Source organism: Spermophilus citellus (assembly GCF_964194105.1).
Source record: "Spermophilus citellus genome assembly, chromosome: 2".
In the NCBI taxonomy this organism is placed as follows: Eukaryota; Metazoa; Chordata; class Mammalia; order Rodentia; family Sciuridae; genus Spermophilus; species Spermophilus citellus.
The window spans coordinates 209,641,533-209,665,676 of NC_138183.1; the positions used below are offsets into that span (position 1 = coordinate 209,641,533).

The 24,144-nt window shown below is 33.6% G+C and overlaps 1 protein-coding gene across 27 annotated transcripts in view; it reads right to left on the reverse strand.

The window, feature by feature from the left end:
• SOX6 (SRY-box transcription factor 6) overlaps positions 1-24,144 on the reverse strand; it is a 603,909-nt gene that overhangs the window by 201,457 nt on the left and 378,308 nt on the right. For all 27 annotated transcript variants that reach the window (XM_081280977.1, XM_081280953.1, XM_081280954.1 and 24 more), the window contains 2 exons: positions 5,268-5,440; positions 2,151-2,219 (listed from right to left, as the gene is read on the reverse strand). In XM_081280977.1, coding sequence (XP_081137103.1) covers positions 2,151-2,219; positions 5,268-5,440 — 242 coding nt within the window. The remainder of the gene's footprint in view (positions 1-2,150; positions 2,220-5,267; positions 5,441-24,144) is intronic.

The following is a 24,144-nucleotide window of genomic DNA, read 5'->3' on the forward strand; positions in this document are numbered from 1 at the left end:
TCTTTGAATGGTCTCATACTGATAAGATAAATACTAACAAGATAAGTCATGAAGCAGTAGCTCATAACAGAGTGAACTATAAATATGGTCTTATTGCTTCATCTTATTTTTTTAAAATATAAACTCTTGTTATAAAGAGTCCCATTTTCTAACATAAATGTAACTCTGACATTGACTATCCCTATCATTTAATAACATACAGCCAAGTTCAAGTGCTAATCAGCTTGAATTTTTAAAAATTTCAGCAATGAGAAATATCCACAATATTTCAAAGCAATTAAGCTTCTATTAAAAAACTTGAAAAAAATTATTCCTGTTTTCTCAAATTGAACATTCAGATGAATATTTTAAGATCATATTCTGTAGTCTTCTGAAGAAGACATCAATTGCATGCTGTCAAGTTATAACTATAAAATTGTACATGATCAATAAATACTAATAATATTTCATAAAGATAATCTGAACTGGTTGCCATTCATCTGAGGTTCTCAGTATACCACAGGAAAACATCAATTAAGACAGCCAGTCAATACAAACAATACTAGACTAATAAATGAAATATAGTAGAAATAAGTAAAGAAGTAATAAAGAGGGAGTAAAAACATTAATAATAATTAACTGATACAAGAATATCTCTGGAAACTTCTTCCATCTTGCTTTGCAAATAGAAGACACAGAGAACTAAATGATTATGTTATTTAACACCTACTGAGTTCTTAGGAAGGGATCTAGAGAAAAATGTAGGAAGCTACAGGCTAAAAATCTTGACCTTAACAGTAGGAAATACACTGAAATTTTTAATAAGGGTAGAAGAAGGGAACACCTGGACAGTTATTTAATTAAGGATCTCAGCATGAGTCATAAAACCGATATCAGGATGAGAAATTATTTCAAGATTTAATTTAGAGACTGACCATCACAAATGACAAAGACATTCCATTTTTGGACTCTTTATTTTGAAACACATAAATTTTAGTGTGGACTATAGAATCAGAGCACAAACAAACAAAAACTGACTAAAACCTACTAGTGAAGTTGGCTGGGCAAAAAGCCAAATTAGGTAAAAGTACTGAAGTAGACTTCAGTAACTACTACCTGGAACAAGAATCTGAATTTAAAATCACTGGTGTTCATCGATGAGGTAAAAGATTAAACTATGACTTTATGCTTTTGATTTTTTAAATTACAGTAAGGCATGGTATTAACCTTAAGAAAAAAAAAATAATCTAATTCAGATTATGCTGGCCCAAATAGGTTAAATCACAGATTATTGTAGGTTAGAAAAATATACAGCAACAAAGAGAAACAACAATCTGTGGTGAGTATAACTCTGGAATCAGTATTCCTGAGGATTAATCACCAAACAGTTCCTTGCTCTAGGACTTTTGAGAACGTACACACCTATGTTCTTACTCAGAAACAGAAACCACTTCTCTCACTTATCTCAGGTAGCTATTAGTTGAATTAATTATTATGTAAAGAAATGACAGAAATAAGACCATCATCTTCCCTTCTCAGACCATTGTAATTGTGATCTAAGTAGTTTTACAGGGCCATAAGAAAAAGAAACTCTGTAAATTAAGTTATAAGTATTCAGGAACAAGTTTTTCTTCCTTTCTAGACTGTAAACTCCTCGAAGACAGACTATTATTCATTAACCTTTATTTTCCCTCAGCATCTAGAAGGAACACAGTTAATATTTGTTCAGGAACAAATAAATTATTAACAGTCTTTTCCCAGATTCTTCTCATAACTGGCCCAATCGATCCTAACAAGTAAATAAAAGTAAGCTTCTCTCCATGGTACTATTACATAATAAAAAACAAAGGAGAAAATAATTTGTGACAATAAAAGTAGCATCTGTACGCTGCCTTGAAAACCAAGAAGATTTCCAGTTGGTTGTTTTTAGGCAAATGGCAGAAGAAAAAAAAAGATAAGGTTTATTCTGCTTACATATCACATAAGAATGCTTTGACCACACCTAGTCAATATTTTTTACATCCACTTACATAATTGTGTACTGCATCCTTGAATAACAACCCTATTGATGCTGTTTATAAGGCAAGGGTGCATTTGCAGCATTTTAAATTCCATTTTCAAGGAGGAAAGTATGTAAGCATAATCAGACAAGAGTAATAAAATACACTGACCTGGATCTGTTGCTGCAGGAGATTAATTTTGTGCTGCTGTTGCAGAAGTTGTTGCTGTTGTCTTGCAATCTATCAGAAATAAAGTTTCATTAAGTTAAAATGAAATGCTTACACCTTTGCCATTACCTCAGGTATCTCTCCTGGTATTACAGGAATGCTTTACTGCACCTCTATGTGAAAGAATTCCTATAAAATGAGAGTCAGAATCAGAAAATGGAAAAAAGAAACATTTTGGAACAGGTGCTATCTCTCTATCTATAGAAAACCACCCCTTGTATTATATTTGTGAGCAATTCGCCTATATCTGCACTGGTTAGTTTGATATCATGGGACTTTGGAAATTCCATCCTTATAAGGACAGGAAAACTCTGGCCACATTGGTCTAAAGAGTTTAATTTGGATGTAAAAAGTAAAATCTGTAAGCAAAGACAAGAAAAAGCTTTCTATTACTGTGTAATATCATCTACTTTGAAGAAACCTTTTCTGATGGAAAGATCTTTAGCACTGATATGCTTAGAAATATTGTCAAATATTGTCACTGTAAAGAGTTAAAAAATGTTAGCTGTGCGCAGGGTGCATGCCTATAATCCCAGCAGCTTGGGAGGCTGAGGCAGGAGGCTCAAAAGTTCAAAGCCAGCCTCAGCAAAAGCGAGGTGCTAAACAACTCAGTGAGATTCTGGCTCTAAATAAAATACAAAATAAAAAAAAAATAGGTCTGGGGATGTGGCTTAGTAATCAAGTGCCCCTAAGTTCAATCACTGGTACCTCCCAAAAAAAGAGCTTAAAAATGTTTAGTTTTTCTGTTGATGTTATATGTGATCTGCAAAGCATTTGAAACAAACAGCTGTAATTTAACATTTATCCACTTATTCTTTCCAGGGGACTATGCTTATTTTACAGTAAAGGATCCACATACAGGTTTTACATTCCCTTTGCCTCACCCAACAATCTAATTCAACATCTTAACATATTATCTGCTCTAACAAACAAATATTAACCATTTAATGCAAGCCCTGTAAGAAGAAAGAATCTGCCCCTCGGGAGGGCAAACAAGGTCCTTAGCATAATGGTGTTTACTACGAAGCATGAGTTAGGCATAAGGCTGCTTATTGCCTCTGAAATGGAGCTGCTACAGTTTGAAGTCCAGGGAGATGCTCCTTATTTGGAACATACTCACTGCCAACCAAAGCCAGAGAGAAAAGTGGCCAAAGAACACTTATTGAAGAATTTGGTTTAGTGGAGCCTGGTAGGCAAGTGCTAAAGTCTTGTCTTTTCATTTCTTCTTATTCCAAAAGCCAGTGTTCTAGAATAAGATATGCTGGAAGTGAAGATGTAAATCAGTCCCAGGCCCCAGCTATATTCTTCCGGAACTTTTTTGACTCTCTAAGTCAGGGGGAATGCCCCAAACACATCTCATTCAGTGTAAAATGACACAATATAGCAGTCTGCTCCCAAATGTTGTTTTCTGATTTCTGGTAATAACTGGCTCATACTGGAATGTGTGGAAAAGCTGCTCCCGACATAGACTTCAGTTTGAGAAATGGAGCTACTCCTTCCCAAAGCTTTATAGACAAAATGGAAACAGTATTTAATCAGGTTGGAACAGCCCACTCTGCTTGTCACTACTCAAATCAGAAATGGACAACTCATTCTGCAGCTCCAGGTATAGATGCTGGATCCTTTGAATATTTATTTCTTCTTAGCAAACTAGTGAAACACCACTAGGCATCTAATATTGATGGCCCCTCCTAAATGATAAAGTGCTGCATAGAAATGCATCCAAAACACCACAGTGCAATTACTATCATCCACTCTAGACGTATGGGTTTGACACAGTGAAGTATGGTACATAAGCACCATGTGGCTCAAATTCTGAATTTTATTTGCCAATCGGTTGAGCTACATGCTCGCTTCATTGAGCATGACAACCTAGTTTTAAGTGTCATTTAATTTTCATTTTGAAATATAATTACAAAGTGTTCACTGTAAGATATCACTCGTCTGCAAATGTGTCAAGATTAATTTGTGCTAGCTTATTCACAAGTGTCAATAGTTAATTACTGTGTCATCTCTGGATGGCTAAATGACATTCTAACTTCTGATTTTTTACAGTGTTCCTTTATGTTATTTTCCATTAGGGGCTGAGTCCATATTCCTACATGTGGGCAAATATTCAAGCATATAAAATACCAGACGTCACAACTCATTAAAATCAACAGAGCATATATTGCTCTATATACCCCTATAAAATACATTTAACTGAAAAGATAATTCCAGTAATAATGTCAGATTCCTAAAAACTGCACATTAATTTGGGTCTGTATGACCTAAAGCATCAGGGACTACTCTATAGGATCATTGTTGTTAGATTAATGTACTCTATGAGACAAGAAAAACATTTGGGAAAGTGATTTATTTTTTAAAAAATATACATTTAAACTTTGCTACTTTTTTCTTTGCTTTTATTTCTAAGTCAATCAAGTTGAATTCTTTTAGGAACTATGTGCTAATTTGTTTTTAATGATTTACCTATGCTATAAATAGTGGCCATGTGATTTATTATCCAAACAAAGATAACTTTAGTGAAAAGGGGTAGGGCATTAATAATTATCCTGGAAAACAAGCATAAACCAGGGATATTTGGAGCAAACCATGATATATGTTCACACTAGCTTCAAAGCCAGAGAAAAATCATTGGATCAGTGAGCCAAAAGATCCTCAAAGTTTTTCTAGAACGGAAGTCCCTTTTACTGGCTAAAAGTAAAGCCCAGAGAAGTCACTTACCTACAATTTAACTACATTGGGATTACCTGCCATGCCTATAAGAAAGAGTATGCCTGAGTAATTAGTCAAATCCAAACCTTCTGAAACAGTATATTATCTAAGTTAGTTAGCCCCGTTGCTATGATGCCTTTCTTTATTTTCCACAAATCTCCTCAGTTTTCCTGAAGACTATAGACTTCCAGAAGGCTTCTTTTTTACCTTCCTCTTTCCTTTTTAACTTTTTTTTTACTCTTTTGAAGAAAGCTTACAATAAATAAAGCAATCAATGTGACTACTCTCTGAGCTTGGCACATTCCAAATCCCTAGTTCGGCAGCTCCTTTTGCAGGGCTCACCTGTTCTTGCTGTTGGCGAGCAAGGTCCATTTGCTGCCGTTGTTTCTCAATTTGCGAGGCTGCCAGTTTTTTCTGTTCATCGTGCGCTGCCAGGAGCTGCTCCCGTAAACTGATCAGCTGGGTAATCATGGTGGAGAGCTGCCGTTCTTTTTCTGCCAGGCTCTCAGGTGTACCTAAAATGGAAGTGAGAAGAGATCTTCACAAGCTTGAGGAATATTTGAAGGAATCAGGGAAAAAGGCAGATTTTAGAAAGGGACTCCCTTAGACACTTGAAGATCTAGGACAATGACTATAAACTATTGTGAGCACAGGAATGCCACAGGGTAATTATAGCAATGGAATGAATGCTGGGTTCATCATTGTCCCTGCCAAGAAAAACTACTGTCACCATAAAATTCTAATGTAATCTTCCCCTCTACCTCTAAAAACAAAAATAAAGCATAAATATCTACCATATTCTCTCCTTTCTACCACACTACCCTCAATCTATCTGACTAGGAAACCTATAAATTCATCACCAAAGATCTGCAACTATGAATTATATTAGCATTCCATAGTCACTTCTATCCTTAGCAACTAACACAGTATCAATAGCTAAGACATTAGAGGTGCTTAACAAATGTTTTTAAGGAATTTTATGGTCATTGTCCTCAATTTTTCTCTATTGTGCAAAGACAAGTTCAGAAGTCAGGGGTCAATCTCTTGATCATGGAGTGAGTTCTACTGAGAATAAAAACTGCCTCAGGTAAGAAGGGATTGAATGTGATTTTTTTTCCCTACAAAGGGATCAAGCTAAAGTCCCCAAGTTCATTCTTAAAGACAACAATGTTGCTTGGGGGGCTCTCTCACCCCTTTGCCATTCATCATTCTTCAAAAAAAAAAAAAACACACACACATTTCGAGGTTGAAAAGGTTATGCATAAGGATATGCTGTTTAATGAATATGATGTAGGTGAACACTTATGGTATGCACTAATGGTGCTGAACAGTCTTTTTATGGACAAATTGCACAGCTCTCCTAAGTAAAGGGTACAGAATCCTTTTGTGAATCTAAATTAGAGCATTTTACTGCAGCATAAGATAAGAATTTCAACCTACTGTATTTGAGCCACACAGGTTTCATTATGAAGAAATGATCTATGATTTGAAAGCTTTTCAGAAAGATGCCACTAGCTGTCAAAGGGGACAAAGATTGCCAATTTTTGTATATGTGGAAGGAAGACTTCCAACCTCCTTATGAAACCCTCCTTATTCCTATTAAGAAAGCAGCAGAACAATCTGAGAAGCTAAAAATATTTTAATTATGAATGGCCCCAAGGAGAAAACCTATCTTCAGAGGATGTTGGCTAGCATTTGGCTAGTGCATGTTTCCCACAAAATAAGGATGATCTTGGCAAAGAAGCTACCTTGGGATTATTAATGTCAACCCAGGTCCTTAAAATAAAAGAGCTATCTATATCCTTTTAAAAAACTACCGAGCTAAAAGAGTACCTAAAATCAAAATTCAAAGAAAAGAAAAATAGCAAGAAGTTAGAAAGCATATTCCCCTGAAAAAGAAAGAAATACTGTGACAAGGCTGGTAACCAGATATTCTTTCTAGCTCCAGAATTGATTAAAATGTGTTTGTATTACAGCAATAGGTAAAAGGAAAAACTTCTTGATCCAGAATCATTAAATCACAAAAATGTAAAAGAGATTATAAAATCTCTTCAAAAGCACTGAGAAGCTCACTAATGTACATGTCAATGTATACAGGAACAAAAAGATACAAGACAAAAAATGTATTTATTTATTTCATTAATTTTTAATTCTATAATATATCCTGAATGGTAACTGTGGGTCAGGTACTATAATATCAAGTAACCATAGGTATAAAAGTACACTACAATTAAATAAGAATTAAAGACAAGACAAATATTTGGGGGGAGCTTTAACCAGGTTTGGAAGGCCCAATTTCAAAGAAAGTAACCTGAAAAAGTATAAAGAGGAGAATGAATAGGAGTTAGCTAGGCAAAGAGTTGGAGAGTGGCTTGATTGAGGAGTTTTCTAGAAAATATGAAACATTGCTGTGGTAAAGGAATTACAACCGAAAAAAACAGTTATTAGAGAGTGGCTGGTGGTCAAGGAGCTTTCCAGGAGGAGCAAACAATATAGGCAGAGGACCTCTGTGTGTGTGTGTGTGTGTGTGTGTTGGGGGCGGGGATGTGTGGGGTTTTGAATTCTAATAATTTAAAACAGCTAAAGTATTTTAAGCAAGAGTAATGTGGTCATTCTGACTGTGATGTGGTGGGGGTGATTGAAAAGTTATGAGGTAAATGGAATATGTGCACTTTTTATTACATATATTTTGTGCAGTATTCTAATCTACATTTAATTTTCTTGTTATACCTATCAATATAAGGTGAGTTAAGAAAAGGCTTATTAGATACTAGGGTAGTTTCTATACTTTATTGCCCTATTAATAAAGAGCTTCCACTGGACATTTGGGCAAGGGTCAATACAAGAATTGAATATGATATTTAGATTTCCTAGTAAAGACTGGATAATTTTCTCTTCTACCTGAACATGGGAGAATAAAGTCTTTTCAATTATCTTTGATTTATTGCCCTTCCTCCTCTGCATGGGAAACACAGAAGCTAAGGATAATATAGAAATGACTTCCTAGCCTGTTCTTTTTAAAGTGTAGTCTACAAATGCAGTGGCTAGTCCACTACTAATAAATATGCATAGTTAGATTTACAGAACTGCACCATCTGAGTCAACTTCAAATCATGAAGACAGTCAATGTATAACCATAAAGATCTAATTTCAAAAAGACATTCAAATGGTTTAATTGTAAACATTGTGATACATTTAAATAAATTTTTCATTTGACTTAGATCCATGCTTAAAATGAAAACAAAGCAGAAACTAGTATTTTTAAGTTAAGGTTTTAGGATTTAGTTACTCTTAAGGCTGTCACTATCTTTTCTTTAAATGTGAAGAATATTAATATATTTTTGAATAGATATGAATGGCATAACAACAAAGGAAGTTAGAGTGATATGCAGTAGTCTTAACAAATCTAAAACAGATATACACACACATATACATATGTGTGTGTGTGTGTGTGTGTGTGTGTGTGTATGTATATATATAGTCATGCAGCCCCTGGGGCTCAAATTAAGGAAAAATCAATTTATACAGTATAATAACTTATGTTGTCTAAATTGTGTGTGTGGGGGGGTAATTTTTTCTGTTCTTTAATCACTATATTTGTTCACTGTATTTGTTATTATGGTTTAAAGATAGGCATTTAAACATGGTGCTGGATTTTTCTGTTTTAATTAACAGCAAGTATTTATGCTGCTGTAATAAAAAATAACATCAAGACTGAATCACACTGACCAATCAACCTGAAACATAAGTCATTTCATTTAATCAAAGGAAAACTTTGCCATAGCAAAGGAACTGGAACTGCCAGAGTCACTGAAGGAACAGACAACCTATGGGACACAACAGGGCAACCTAAATATAGCCAGGTTATGTTAAGGAGGCAAAAGACTACAGAATGCTCTTTTAAATTAACTGAGTCTATGTAGAAAGTCTTACCCTAAATCATGATAAAAATCAACTTGGAAAAAACGGAGATCAGATTCTGAGAACCTGCTGGGGCCAGCAGAGGTCATCAGTAGCTGCCTAACCTCATCTGTTTCACATCCTTCAGGCTATCTTAAGATGATTCTCTAAAAAGCACTGCCAGAAAATAGGCTCTTCTCCCACCCACACAAAAACAGAGGTAGTTTCAGGAACCACAAAAAGGGAACCAGCAAAAAAGCTTCTGTACACAGGTTCTCTACAAGTCAGCGTGCCTGCTTTTATCCAATATCACACACAGTGTATGCCTGACAGTCTCCACTGTAAACTGGATCTATTCTCCAACTCCAAAGACAGTGCAGCAGGTTTTTTTTCTTTTTCTTTCTTTCTTTCTTTTTTTTCCCCTCTTTTTGTTCCATGAGGTCGTCTTTATCCCCAAACCACATCTGTCTTGAGTTTCTCTCAGATTAGTCAGGTGGATCAGTGCTCCCCAGGGCCTGCTCCAGCTGAAGTATTTTAATTTGACTAAACACCTGATTTATTTTATCTCTCCGATGAGAAAGGCAGTTTGTCTTAATAGAGCCTGTCAGCCCACAGCCCCATTCACAGCAATTTACAGGCAGCCAGGGACGCTGGAAGAGAAGAGTGCCGTGATTCTGTATTTTATCCTCCTCCAGAAAGCACCTAAAAGCAGCTATTCACTGCTACTGCATGTGGCATTTTAGAACTGAATTAGCTTTTTATTCAAGTAACTACACTTGTTGTGAATAGCTTATCTGTAAAATTGCTACATTCACTACTGATTTTATTAACCTTTGGCTCTATCACAAAATGGTCTTCAGTTAGGAAAGACCTTTAAAATTGACACATTTTTTTCTTAGGGGCCTTTATTCCAGTGACTTCAGATTTACTGAATTTGATCCATTGAATTCTTTACCAGTTGTACTTAAAATTTTGAGTCTCAATAGGAAGTCAATGGTGCATAAATAAGGAAACACTTTTCAAAATGTAAATATGATGGCAATTTCCCTCATCAAAAGTTTTCAAATACCACCTTTATTATAACAGTTTCAAAATCAGCCCTCTACCCTTTTTTTTGGTCATAATCTAAAGAACTTGAAAAAAATTAACTAAAATAGACAATTTTTTTTAACTTCACAAACTATAGCTACCTGTCTTCAGGCCTAAAGTCACAGAGAAAACACAAAATAAGTGACAATCTAAGTAAAATAAGATAAACAATGTAATTCCCTTCTTGGCGGAAAATAAATGATAAAAGTAAAAAATCAAGTTGAATATTGATTTAAAAGCCTTTTTGTTTCATCTAAGTCCATAAAAGTTAGCACCACAATCTGCCAGTTAGTTTTTCCCTTATGAAATGTATATAATTAAAATTGGTGGTGCTAGAAATAAGACCCAGCATTAGGAAGTCACTGAAGCCTCCAGGTCTGGACAAGGCAGACAACTTGCAGGGCACTTCATATATGGAGATTGCAAGCCTTGCCTCTTTTATAATATTCCCATACCTATAACTTTTACTGTATAGCAATTTTAAACAAGTCACACTTCATACCTGTTCTCTGAATGTAGATCACTGCTGTATGATAACAGAATTTATCTAATGAGAAAACCCAGAAAGGAGCACAGTGGTAGAGGGAGGAACAGAGAACACTAGAGATATGGAGGAAGTACAGGGACAACTGAAATGAATTTTGTGAATTTCTCTGCATGCTTTTCATTTTTAATGAAACGAAGGGCAGTGGTGCTAAAACAATGTTGACCAAGCAAAATAAAACTGATTCAACAAATGACATTATCTGGAAATATGTCTGAGGGAATTTAGAATAAAACATATACCTGAGCATTCTCCTTTACTGGATCCCTGCACAAATTACTTTAATAAACTTAATAAGAACTTAACAATGAAATTACAGAAGCCTGGTTAGCTAAAAAGTGCCTGTGTGTAGAATGATGGGAGAACCGCCAGTGACACTGGAGCAGAGTTCTGAGGAAGATATGCTTTTCCACATCAATCCTACAAAGATTAAAGCACTTAACAGTAATTCCAAAGCAACATCAATCAAGGATTTCAGCCAACAATCAAGAAAGATTTTAAATTAAGTTGAAAAGAAAAGCGCTTAAGAATCAATTCCCTGGTCAGTTCTAATTTTTTTTTAATGGACATTGTTTGAGAAGAAAGGCCAAATACAATGCTAGTCATAAAAGAAAGCTGCATTTGATCTTTTCTGCTCACAGATAACCTGGTTAAACGCTGCATCTTACACAGCAGCCCCCTCACACATCAGATGGACTGTGATGTCTCCACTTCACAAGCTCAGTCCATCATTTAGCAATGGCCTTTTTTGATATAGCCTTCTTTTAAATGTCACAAAATAGGGCAGCAAAAAGTCAACAAAAAAATAAACAGGGGAAGCTGAAGAAACCAACAATCTATCAGAAGGTCCCCTGATAAAAGTTACTTTGTGGTGACTGCCTGAGAAAGGAATCCCTGTCCCAATGTACCAGCAGCCAATTTGAGTTCTGAATCCAACAGCAGTTTTAAAAGCTTTCCACTCTAAAGGGCCCCAGTGCATCATAAAGATAAAGGATTTCAGTACAAAACCACCACAAAGACCTCTATTATCTTATCTGTCTTTGGTTACAACAGCTGAACCAATATGACTAAATTCTGAATGACTTTTTTCAAAACAGCAGAATACTGGAATTTCTTTGTTTTCTCATCAGTCAGCTATTGTCATTGCTCCCATATGCTACCATCCACTCTTCAGTAAATAAAAAGTTTAATAAATGCAGCAATTGTACTCTTAGCAATCACTTAGGGACCACTCCACAGGAAGCTCGCCTCATGGGTTGAGAGGTACATGCTTTGGTTTTTTTCCCTCACTGAATCTATGAGAATTTCCTTTTAAAGATGTAAAGGACTCTCCTTTAAAATCTACTGTGTCCAAACAACACAAGGAGACCCAGGTACTCCCCAAATCAAGATCAAATTCTCCTCAATACCAGGCACACTCACCTCTCTTTCAGCTTCCCCTCTTCCTGGCTGCAAAAGGAAGTATATTTCCTGGATCAACTGAGGTCTATTCATGTTGCAGATCCTAATAGAGCAAGAACAATCCATGGAATCCTGCCATCTAGCTCCCAACCTCACAGCTGGGCCTTCAGCCCATTGTGCTTTATTAGCCTATCATTTTGGGATCCGGAAATGAAGGTATCCAGAAACATCCCCTCTTCAGTATAAGACAGACTGCCTTTACAATACAATACTATAGTTATCAGTCAATGGATATATGTATATAACCTACACATCAATATAATAATTTCTAGCTTTTAAGAAACATGGAGTTCTTTGGGCCTTTATGGGGGAAAACAAATATCACTTGAGTATGACAGGATTTGCTTTTCTAGAAGCTCCATCTGAGTCAGGACTTATGAAAAGGGCTACTAAGAAAACAGACATTATTTATGAGCTATTGTCTTTAACTCTCTTATGTACTGTCTTATTTAATCCTCACTCTAAAAGTTGCATTGTTAATTTCTTTTCACAGATGGAAAACTAGGCTACTAAGAGGTAAAGTAACTTGATCAAGTCGCAGAGAATGTGACTAGATTTAAATTCAAGTTTTCTGATTCCCATTTCAAGTAAATCTGGAGTCTAAGGAAAAGGTAATTTTCCTTACCTCAAACCTAGAATATACTACATTCAGAGAATTTCTAAGAATAAGAAGCAAAACTCTGAGAGACCTACAGGGCATTCAAATGCCCTGTAAGTCTCAGAAATATATGACTAAAACATTTTTAAAATGGAAAAGAAATATGTGACTTCTCAGTAAGGCTTTGTTTACAACTAAGAAGTTTAAAAGATCGGCTAGGAAATCACACAAAGAGTTTGGTAAATTGAACTTTGACATCTTATAGATGTGAAAACAGATCTTGACATTAAGTGACATGCCTGGAGTTACTCAGGAAATTAGCAACCAGTCTGGCAGACAAGATCCTCTGTATGCTTATTCCCCAACCCTTCTCTCCCCAAACAGCATATGGCCTCCTGGTTGCAAGCCCAAATACAATGATTATGCAGAACATGGCATTCTCTGGCATTCTCCGACATTCTCCAACATTCCAGATACAATATTTACAACACCCATGAAAGTCTGAGCAATACACTCAAATATTTGCACAAGTCAAGTGTGCTGCTGCCCTTGGTGCAGTGTATCTGTAGGCTAAGACAGTCAAGTGCTAGTCAACAGGAAGCTACATGGATAAATCTAGGAAGTGAGCCTAGCAGTGTTTGAGAAACCTCCCAGATACAACTAGGGCTTGAGAGAGTTTCCTATACCATATATAGTGTCCATTTCCAGGGTGTATTTACAATTTGCCTAGTATAAGTCAAGAGAATTCTTGGCCTAGCCCAATATGGCTTGCTGTGCTAGGTACACACACACACACACACACACACACACACACACACACACACATTTCTCACAATAGTCCTATGAAATAGGTCATATCATTATCCCAATTTTAAAGATGAGGACACTGAAGCATAAAAAGGACATAACCTGCCCATATTCTAAGCAATTAAATCATATATCTAAAATTCAAAAGCAGGCCGACTTGCAACAGAATCTGTCCTCCTAACCACCATGATGAATGGAGAATGGGAATCTAGAATGTTCTACCTTCTCAAAATTACTTTACACAGCAGGTAAAGTTTCTGAAAATTTCCTTACAATCTATTTTATAAGGGTAAGCATTTTTGTGATTTGTTTTTCATTGAAATATAATGTTTCCCAAAGTGCTTATAAAAATAGAAGCATTGACCTAAAGAGGTATGCCTGGCATAATTTTTTCTTTAAAATAGCCCCCAAACCTGCATAAGACCCTGCTGACCTTTCAGTCCAAGCCACAAACATCCACCACTGTTTATAGTTATCATTCATTATTAACTTAGTTTCTCATTCTCTACCTCATGCTCACATTTTCTCCCTCTCAGTCTGATCTCTATCCCTCCAAGTTCTGAACTCCTAATGCTTAGAGTCTCTACTCTGATTTCCTGTTTAATTCCACTGAGCCCCATAGGTGTATCTGGATATCCAAATAGTGAAATTTGGGCTTTCTCTAACAGACTGATTAGACTGGTCTTCTGGCTTTTTTTTTTTAACCTCATTTTGTATCCTCTATGAATACCCCATTCCAGGTCTGACATCATGAAACACATCCCTGCTACCAGTCGTTTCATCAGCAATCTAGATAGCTTCATCAAAACTCTTATTTCTCTATGTTGTTTATAGCTATCAGGACATTGCAGTGGGCATTGCTGTTGCTAGGACTGAGACTTTGATATGAAGGTGTGTGAAAAAAAAATCAATTAAAATGAAACTGAACAATAACTAAGGGAGAAAGTTTTACTTCCTTTCATCTGTTTTGCTGATACTAAAAGTTGTACATATTTGTGGAGTACCAAACAAAATGTATACATGTATGGTAGAAAGTTTGTGTTTCTATATAATTATACATAGTTTATAGTTTCCTGAATTACACTATTGAGTATCTGATCAGGTAACAGGCCTACAATACTACAGTCTAGTCTCATTATGAGTCTAGAGAGGGAAAATGGAAATGGAAATTTCATATGGATTCTAAAATTGCTGTTTCTTTGTTCTTTCATAGTGAAAATATAGCTGGATAAATATTCTTTTCATTGTCAATTTTTACCTTATTATGATTATAGTTATAATTTCTGGGTAAAATAGGCACTGCCAAATATATCTCATTGTATTATGAAAAAATGTTGTGTTTGGAAAGCTTCTTGGAAGGTCATCTAGTGTTTACCATGTAGAATTCACAATATTCAGACCACAAATACTAATAAATGTCAAAAAGAGAAAAAAATACAAAGTCTGGGTCCTAAAATGGTCAAGCATCTCCTATCACAAGATTATTTTGAACATATTAAAGTAGAACGTGAATAAAATATTTAAAAGAACATTCTGAAGTCTTATAAAGATTAAATTAAAAGTCAATGTGTATTTGTTCAACCTATAAATGATCATTAGTTTAGTCACAAATAGAATGTCCTATCCTCACTCTAAAACATTCTCTCATAGATGCAGAACTTAATTCAAGACCTTTAAAGAGTTAAGAGGTCATTTTATATAATAACTATAGGTTGCGAATGGAATTTAAAAAGAAGTTTATAAAACTCATTTTCTAACTTTAAAATGTTCCTGGTTTTATGATTCTCAAATCAATGAAAACAAGGACTTTCAATTATTATTTTTTTTTAACTTGAAGGCAAGAGCTGGATATGTAATCCAGAAACAAAAAGAGAAAAATATTTGAGCCTCATAGAGAAAAGATAAAGGAATACCACTATGAATGTGGTATTATGAAAAAATAATATCAGCAGTGACAGACACTGGATTTTTATATTAATTAATTTATTTTGTTGTTGTTGTTGTTGTTGTAGACGAACAAAATACCTTTATTTTAATGTGGTGCTGAGAATGGAATCCAGGGCCTCACATGTGCTAGGCAAGTGCTCTACTACCCAGACACTGGCTTTTGCAGTAACCCAAAAGCCAATAAGAAAATCACTGAAATAAGGAGAATGATTTAAGTGTAATCAGTAAAAATATTCTTGCTTGTAAATAGTGGCTCTGCAAAAACATTACTCACATGTACTGCCTCTCTGCTGGACTCTCATGACTCCTATCCAAGTTTAAAGGCTCTGCTCTGAATTAGATAAGAATCTGCTATAGTGCCACTCATTAATTTTATAGAGAAAATTGGTGGGGAGGAAGAGCAAATAATGGGTCACAATGTATACCCTCTACCTGAATATTGTTAGCTCCTTAGGTCAGGGACTATGTTACATACATCTCTATGACAAAGCATATACATAACAGTGCCTAGCATTTATTTTGTGCTCAGTAAAGTTGAAATGAACTAATAACAAACTCTAAAACAGTAGTTTTCAAATAGTAGGATATAGGCAGCCACCCCAATTAATAAACAAGATGGAATTGTTGAAATCCAGGAGTAATGGAACCATATTTTATTTGCTTCCAGAATTTGGTAATCAATGTGGAAACTCTGGCCATCTCCACTGCTGTGTAAGTAGTTGGTAATCAAATCCAATGAAAAGATTAAGTTAAAGAACTTAAACAACAACAAATGTATACTCAGATTCAATGAACAATTTTGAGCACTTATGATAGTTATAATTAGATAGTTATATATATATATATGGACATAGTTCAAATACTATGTCCCAGGGTTAGTAATTTTTATCTCTATTTCAAGAAACTTGGGAAAATGAGTCTGAGGAGAGTTAAAATATGTCCAAGATTACATAGCTTGTAATCAATAGAGTCCTGAATCTAAGATAATTGGTCTGATCCCAAAGCTAACCCTTTCTCCAGTAAGCCACAATGGGTTTTATTAAAAAACAAAAAACAACAACAAAAAAGTCATTTAAGGCCATGACTCCATACACAGTCTTTAAGAAGTACTTCTGCATTTTTTTAAAAAAATTTAAATACCTTATTGGTGGATATAATGATATTATAAGCTAATTTATGTTTAGAATAATTTTAATACAATATTATTTAAGATCCTATAAACAGTAAATGAGGTAAAGGGAACTGAATCTACATCAACAAATTTGAAAGTTCTCTAGTCAGAAAAAGTTGTATCTAATACACAGTTCTATGGATGTAAACTATATATTCAAAATGCAAAATCAACTGGAGGACTACATAAATTATACAGACTAAGCATTTATATGGGAAACATTTCAAAGAATTTATAGTATTGTATGAACCCCTTTTTATTTTAATTTTTATTTGTTTTAATTAGTTATACATGACAGTAGAATGCATTTATGCACTTTGATATATCATACATAGTTGGGATATAATTTCTCATTTTTCTGAGTGTACATGGTGCAGAATCATATTGGTCATGTAGATACACACACACACACACACACACACACACACACAGAGTAATAATGTCTGTTTTATTCTACTATCTTTCCTATCCCCACATCCCCTCCCCTCCCCTCCCATCACTTTCCTCTACCTAATCTAAGGTAATACTGTTCTTCCCTAGTGTCCCCTGCCTTATTGTGAATTAGCATCCACATATTAGAGAAAACATTCAGCCTTTGGTTTTATGGGATTGGCTTATTTCACTTAGCATGATATTCTCCAAATCCAACAATTTATTGGCAAATGCCATAATTTTACTCTTCTTTAAAGCTGAATAACATTCCATTGAGTATATATACCACATTTTCTTTATCCATTCATCTATTGAGGGACATTTAGGTTGGTTCCATAGTTTAACTATTGTAAATTGAGCTGCTATAAACACTGATGTGGCTGTGTCACTATAGTATGCTGAATTTTAATCCTTTGGGTATAAACCAAGAACTGGGACAACTGGATCAAATGGTGGTTCCATTCCCAATTTTCTGAGGAATCTCCATACTGATTTCCATAGTAGTTGAACCAATTTGCAGTCCCACCAGCAATGCATGAGAGTACCTTTTCACCAAGTCCTCGCCACTCTATAGTTGCCTGTATTCTTGATGATTGCCATTCTGACAGGAGTGAGATAAAATCTTAAGAGTAGTTTTGATTTGCATTTCTCTAATTGCTATAGATGTTGAACACGTTTTTATATATTTGTTGATCAACTGTATTTCTTCTTCTGTGAAATGTCTGTTCAGTTCCTTAGCCCATTTATTGATTGGGTTATTTGTTTTTTTTGTGTTAAGTTTTTTGAGTTCTTTATATATCCTAGAGATTAATGCTATACTAGAAGTGCATGTGGTAAAGGTTTTTTCCCAATCTGTAGGCTTTCTCCTCATGTTCTTAATTGTTTCCTTTGCTGAGAAGAAGCTTTTTAATTTGAATCCATCCCATTTATTGATTCTTGATTTTACTTCTTGGGCTTTAGGAGTCTTGTTAAGGAAGTCAGATTCTAGGCCAAAGTGGTGAAGATTTGGGCCTATTTTTTCTTCTATTAGGCACAGGGTCTCTGTTCTAGTGCCTAAGTCTTTGATCCACTTTGAGTTGATTTTTGTGCAGCATGAAAAATAGAGGCTTAATTTCGTTTTGTTACATATGGATTTCCAGTTTTGCCAGCACCATTGGTTGAATAGGCTATCTTTTCTCCAATGAATGTTTTTGGCACTCTTGTCTAGTATGAGGTAACTATAAATTATGTGGGTTTGTCTCTGTGTCCTCTATTCTGTACCATCTACAAGTCTGTTTTGTGCCAATACCAAGCCGTTTTAACATCATGTTCTTTCAATAAAATTGAATTATGTCAAGACACTAATCAGAGCACAAGTTATAATTCTTTTTTTAAAAAACTAGGTATATCAGGATTTTTATTTATTTAATTTTTTACACTTAACTTTTAATTATAATTATTAACACATATTAATCATACAAGTTAATGGGATTCACTGTGATATTTCCATACATACATATTTAATTGCTCAGAGAAAATAAATGCCAAAAGAGTCACAGTTGATTGATACACTAATTCATTGTTATTAATGCCACCAAACCTCTTATATAGGAGGATGTTTTTTAAAATTATACTTTAGATGACAAAATATATTCTTTGGTTGAATTTCAAAAGTTAGAAGAATGACTTGACTGTCACTGCAGAGTGATCCAGATCAGTGTCACCAGTGTTTCCCAATACTTATTTTTTTTTTTTTTTTGATACCAGGGATTGAACCCAGGGACACTTAACCATTAAGCCACATTCCCAGCCCTTTTTAAATTTTTATTTAGAGACAAAGTCTTGCTAACTTACACCTTCAAATTGCTGAGGCTGGCTTTTGAATTTGTAATCTTCCTGCCTTAGCCTTTAGAGCTGCTGGGATTACAGGCATGAGCCAGCACACCTGGCCCAACATTTTTTTAATCTATGCCTCTTACTCAATTTTAATATACTTCTACTAGACAAGATGATTTTGTCCAGCTGATTTGATTTCTATAGTTCAAGAAAGTATATTGAATAACCTTTTACAAGTTACAAGCAACCTATTTATGAATCCTCTTCAATTTACCAAATTTAGTTAAATGGGTATTTGCAACTCATTTCTTTTGTACCTACAATTTTTAAAAAGTTGAAAAATACTTAAGGTGATAATTGACATTATAAAAACAATGCATTATTTCTATTATCCTGACACATCTGTAGAATATTTCTTTCTAAAATGGTTCCTTTCAGTCGAAATACTTAACACTCAGTTCTAATAGCACTACATTATCATTCACCAAGGAAGAGTTTATCTTGATGTGTTCCATAATAAATTTACCTAATCACCTTCTTGTAATAATAATGTATAAAACCTTTCTGAATTACTTGATATATGTCATTTGTCTTTTAACTTGTTTAACACAAGCTGATGCCTTTCCTCCTAGAACAGTTCCAACCTATAGTGAATCTTAAAAAAAAAAAAAAAAAAAAAAACTTGTTGAAAGGAATTCTATCATGTGAAGTTGTTTATATGTTATCCAAACTAGGATACTTCTTAGGTGAAAGGAGACAATTATTAAATAAAAAACACAGGTGTAAAATCCAGACAATCAAATAAACATTTCACCTCTGAATATTCCTACATTATCAAGAAGCTTTGGGGGGACACCTTACCAAGCCATAACACAATGATACTGAGAATTTCACTCTATAACCAGCATATGATTGGTCATCTGTATGCTGTTTTAGAGATATTAATCATAATTTAAGTGATACTTTTTCAGAGATGGAAAATCAGGGTTTGTTTATTAGGAAAACAGTTATGTATGTATTTTGAAAGACATCAGTACCCACCACTGATCAAGTTTAACAACTGGAATATTCTATGAGCCACAAGAACCCTTGCATTTCATTGGCCCACGTGGTGGAAAACTGGAGTCCTTCAGTGATTCTCAAGATCAGAATTTCCTTTAAATAAAAGCAAGATTTATAAAGAACAACAGTCTGAGTTCCTTGGGAAACAAAGCATCAAAATAAAATAAAAAAATAATAATTAAAAAACAAAAAATTGAAAAAATGTAGAACAAAAATGCAGAGTTATAAAGGCTTACAGGCAAAATGAAATTAATTAAATCACACAGACATGTATTTAGTGAGGACATGTTAGCATATAGAAAATGACTGAGAAATATAAAATAAGAATCTCAAAAATAGCATGATTCCCATAATTTTGGGGATGTCTAATAAGAACTATTAGAATATATAAAATATTTATTACATAAAAAAATTGTGTGTGAATCAAGAGACCTGGCTTCTAGTGCATTTTGCTACCTTGTACAAGTAACTCTTTGGGCCTTCATTTACCCATCTGTAAAATGAGTAGTTGGACTAGATCATGTATAAGGACACTTCTATTTATTGATTACAGTTCTGGAAATATTCTTTGAGTGTAGGTTCTTAGCAATTCTAATATGTTATGAAAATTGTACAATTTTGCATGTCTCTATAAAGATCATTAATGTCTTGGTAGCACTTACAAAAAAAACCTTACATTACTGAGAACTGATTATTCTCAGTAATGTAAGGTTTTTTACATTACATAAGAATGAATACATATTGTATGTACACATACACATACCTCATTAGGTTAACATATATTAACATGTGTCCTAGCATTGACTTTCCAGGTTTTCTTTTTTGCTTCATTTAAAAATAAACTTTATTTTAAAATCAGTTTCTTTTATAATATGTGATATTGAAACTAATGTCAGTTTGGTCAGCAAACTCACTTATTCACAAAATATATTTTTATCTTTATATTCACAAGAGAAAAACTACTAGAATACAAGCAGAATATAGAAGATGAAACTATATCATTCTATAAATGAGAAAATATAACTTTCAGTTATTTGACTTTCTACAGTTTTATATATAAGTTCAGTGAATTTGCATATTTTAATAATAATCAGGTTGAGGCAGCAGTATGGAAAAGTGTTTAAAAGTATGAGCTCTAGAGCCATATTGCTTAGTTTTAATTCTTAGCTCTCTCCCACTCTGTATGGCTGTAATTTTGGTAGAACTGATCTCTTTTATGAAACTGGAATAGTAATAGGGGGTTATTTCTATAGGGGGTTATAATTTGTATACAACTTAATACATATAAAGTTCTTGGAACAGTGCCTTCACATAGCACTCAGTAAATACTTGCATTATGATCATATGTCTCTATGAAAATCCATTGTAGAGTCTATCCTAACAATGAAAAATAAATGTTGCATAATATGAAATATTATCATTTATCTTATTTTAAATGTTTAATATAGCTCTATAATCATAGACACTTTTATTGACTATAAAACATCACTATTCCAACCTCTTGAAAGCTGGGAATTCAGGTATGGTAGATATGATTATGTAACTCCTTCAGTTTAAACTCTTCAATGGCACTCCACCAATATGGTCCAGGCTTTTTAACATAATCATATGGCACTTTCTGATTGTGCCCTTGATTGCCCAGCTGGTTTCATCTCTCACTTTTGTTTTCCAACTTTTAGCACACTCCCATCCCAACTACAATTGCACACACACACAATATTTTCACAAAAATGTCAAATTCCGCAGAAAAGTCATTTCTCTCTCATGCTTCCAGATATTATATATGCAGTTCACATCACCTAAAACACTTTTCCATCCCTCTTTTCTACTGCAGTGTTACATCAAAAGCAAAATCTAGGAACAAAACAAATGTTTATCCAGAGAGGAAGATATAAAAGTTGTTGATAGCTGGGAATAACATGTAAACAGCACTTAAGATAATAAAAAGAATTAATTTATTCATTTAAAAATATGTACTGTTATTTCTATGTACTTTTCTAGATTCTGAAGGTTAATGAAAAAAATTTTGTCCCCAAGAATGACATAAATATAGTCTAAATTAATCTTTTTTATAAAAGGACTTTATGTATTTTTATTTTTTAAAAATCCAATTTTTACAAAATGGAATATGGGTAGAAATGTATTTCATACATATTTGCATACCAACGGTGGTTGTCTATGGCATATGCAATGAAGCTAGCACATGCAGAGTAAGGAGAGAATTTTATGTTATTTTTACATGCTTTTATGGTGATATCATATAACAATTAACATTGATAAATGATATCGTACAATTCTTGAAGTTATTAAGAATAACATGTCTCTTGCTCAAGGTTAACTCATTATTAATAAATTTCTTCCTAACATAAAAATATTCCTTCTACTAAAGGTCACTCAGACACAGTTAAGAGAATAGAAATTGAAATTAGAAGACTTTTAAATAAATTAATTTCCCTCTATTTAATATTTTAAGTAATCATATAGACATTAGTCAATGAAACTTCAAAAATAAACATTTAATTTTCTTAGAATTCCTATGTCATTCACAGGCATTACAGGTGCAGCTATCAATTGACTCCCATACATTTAACTTTTATATGTTCCAGAAAGCATTTTGGGCACCAGCAGGATACAAGTATAATACAGACACACACATAAATTATATGCATATAACTATTTTTATAATATTACAGGATTTTTTTGTCTTTTCCACTCTGTTGGCATTTGTCCTATGGTGCAAAGGCAATGGTGGTGAAACTGCTGGTTCTGTAGCACAAACTAAGACAATGACACTGAATTGTACTGGTGACCAGTTAAGCCTTTTGTGACCATGCACTTGCATTTTTTAAAATGTCAGTTTCACTTAAAAATACTTGATGAAGTGGTAAGAAAAATATTAACTTTATTAAATCTCAACTTGGATTAAACTTTATAAAATAATATGCATACCTAAATGAGAAACACAAATAAAATATTTCTGCCGCAAACCAAAATACAGTGGCTGTCTTTAGGAAAAGCACTTCTGTGATTTTTTGATATATGAATTGAAAGCTTTTTTCATAAAACCATTTATACTTGACAGAACGACTGACAGACTAAGAATGGTTTTTCAGACTTGGATCTTTAAAAGATATTTTCCAAAAACATGACATGAAGCAACCTTTTTAATTCAACAAAAATAATTAATAGTATGTATTGTCAATAACAAAATCTGAAATTTCAAATTAACAAATGATATTAATAGATGTGATTCTTAAAGGGACCAAAAAAGGGAGGGAGGACAGGAAGGAAAGGGGAAGTACTTCGAAATTATATTGGCCAAAATATATTGTTGTATTGTGTGCATGTATGAATGTGTAACCACAAATCTCACCATTATGTATCATTATGTAATTATGTGTATTATACAATTATAATGCACCAATAAAATATGAAAAAATAAAAATAAAAAAATAAAATAAAAATAAAATTATTATATCATGAAATATAACAGCATTTAGAAACTCAGAAATCCAACATTTTCAAAATGACCACACAAGATGTTACAAAATCATGCACTGGTAAAAGAAACATTCAAAGTATAAGTTAGACCAATGGACATTCATGTAATGTAATAAAGTATGAAGAAGTCATTATGTTTCAGATTACAATTACAATTAACCTTTATACTACTTTTAAATTTTGATATAATAAAAAAAGTAAAACACCACAATTATCTGAAAAATGCCATTGAAATACTTCATTTGCTAAATATATGCATGTATGGTGCTTCACATACTTCAAATTAAAATAACATCACAACAGATTGAATGCAGAAGCATACATGAGAATTCAATCTTCTATTGAGCTTGACTTTAAAGAAATTTGAAAAATGTAAATCAATGCCACTCTTTCAAGTTATTTTTGTAAAGGTCATGTTGTTTAATAAATAATAGTTTTGTTATTTTTAATGAATTAATAAATGCTTGAATTTTTTCTTTTTAATTTCTAATACTAAACACATCAATAGATATAGCCACAAAATAAAAAATTTTTGAGGTCCTCATTAATTTTTATTATTATTAAAATAGATTCAAATGTTTGCAAATTGCTGTCCTATATGTAAGTGATTCTGAGCCGTTAGTCTCAGTAGTCTGTGAGCAAACTGAGTTAACTGTTTCTCCAATTACCAAGTCATGATAGACACTCAAATATGTGCTGAATGTAAATGATCCTCAAAAATATTTCTGGAAAAACTAAATACAATTTTAGAATGAATGAAAAGTGTTGATTTTAAATTAGAATCAAGTTTGAAAACTAGCTCTAACATTTACTAGGCTTTGAGATTTTAGACAAATTATTTATACTTTTTCTGAACCTTAGCTTTTCCACATAAGAATAAGATTTATATCTT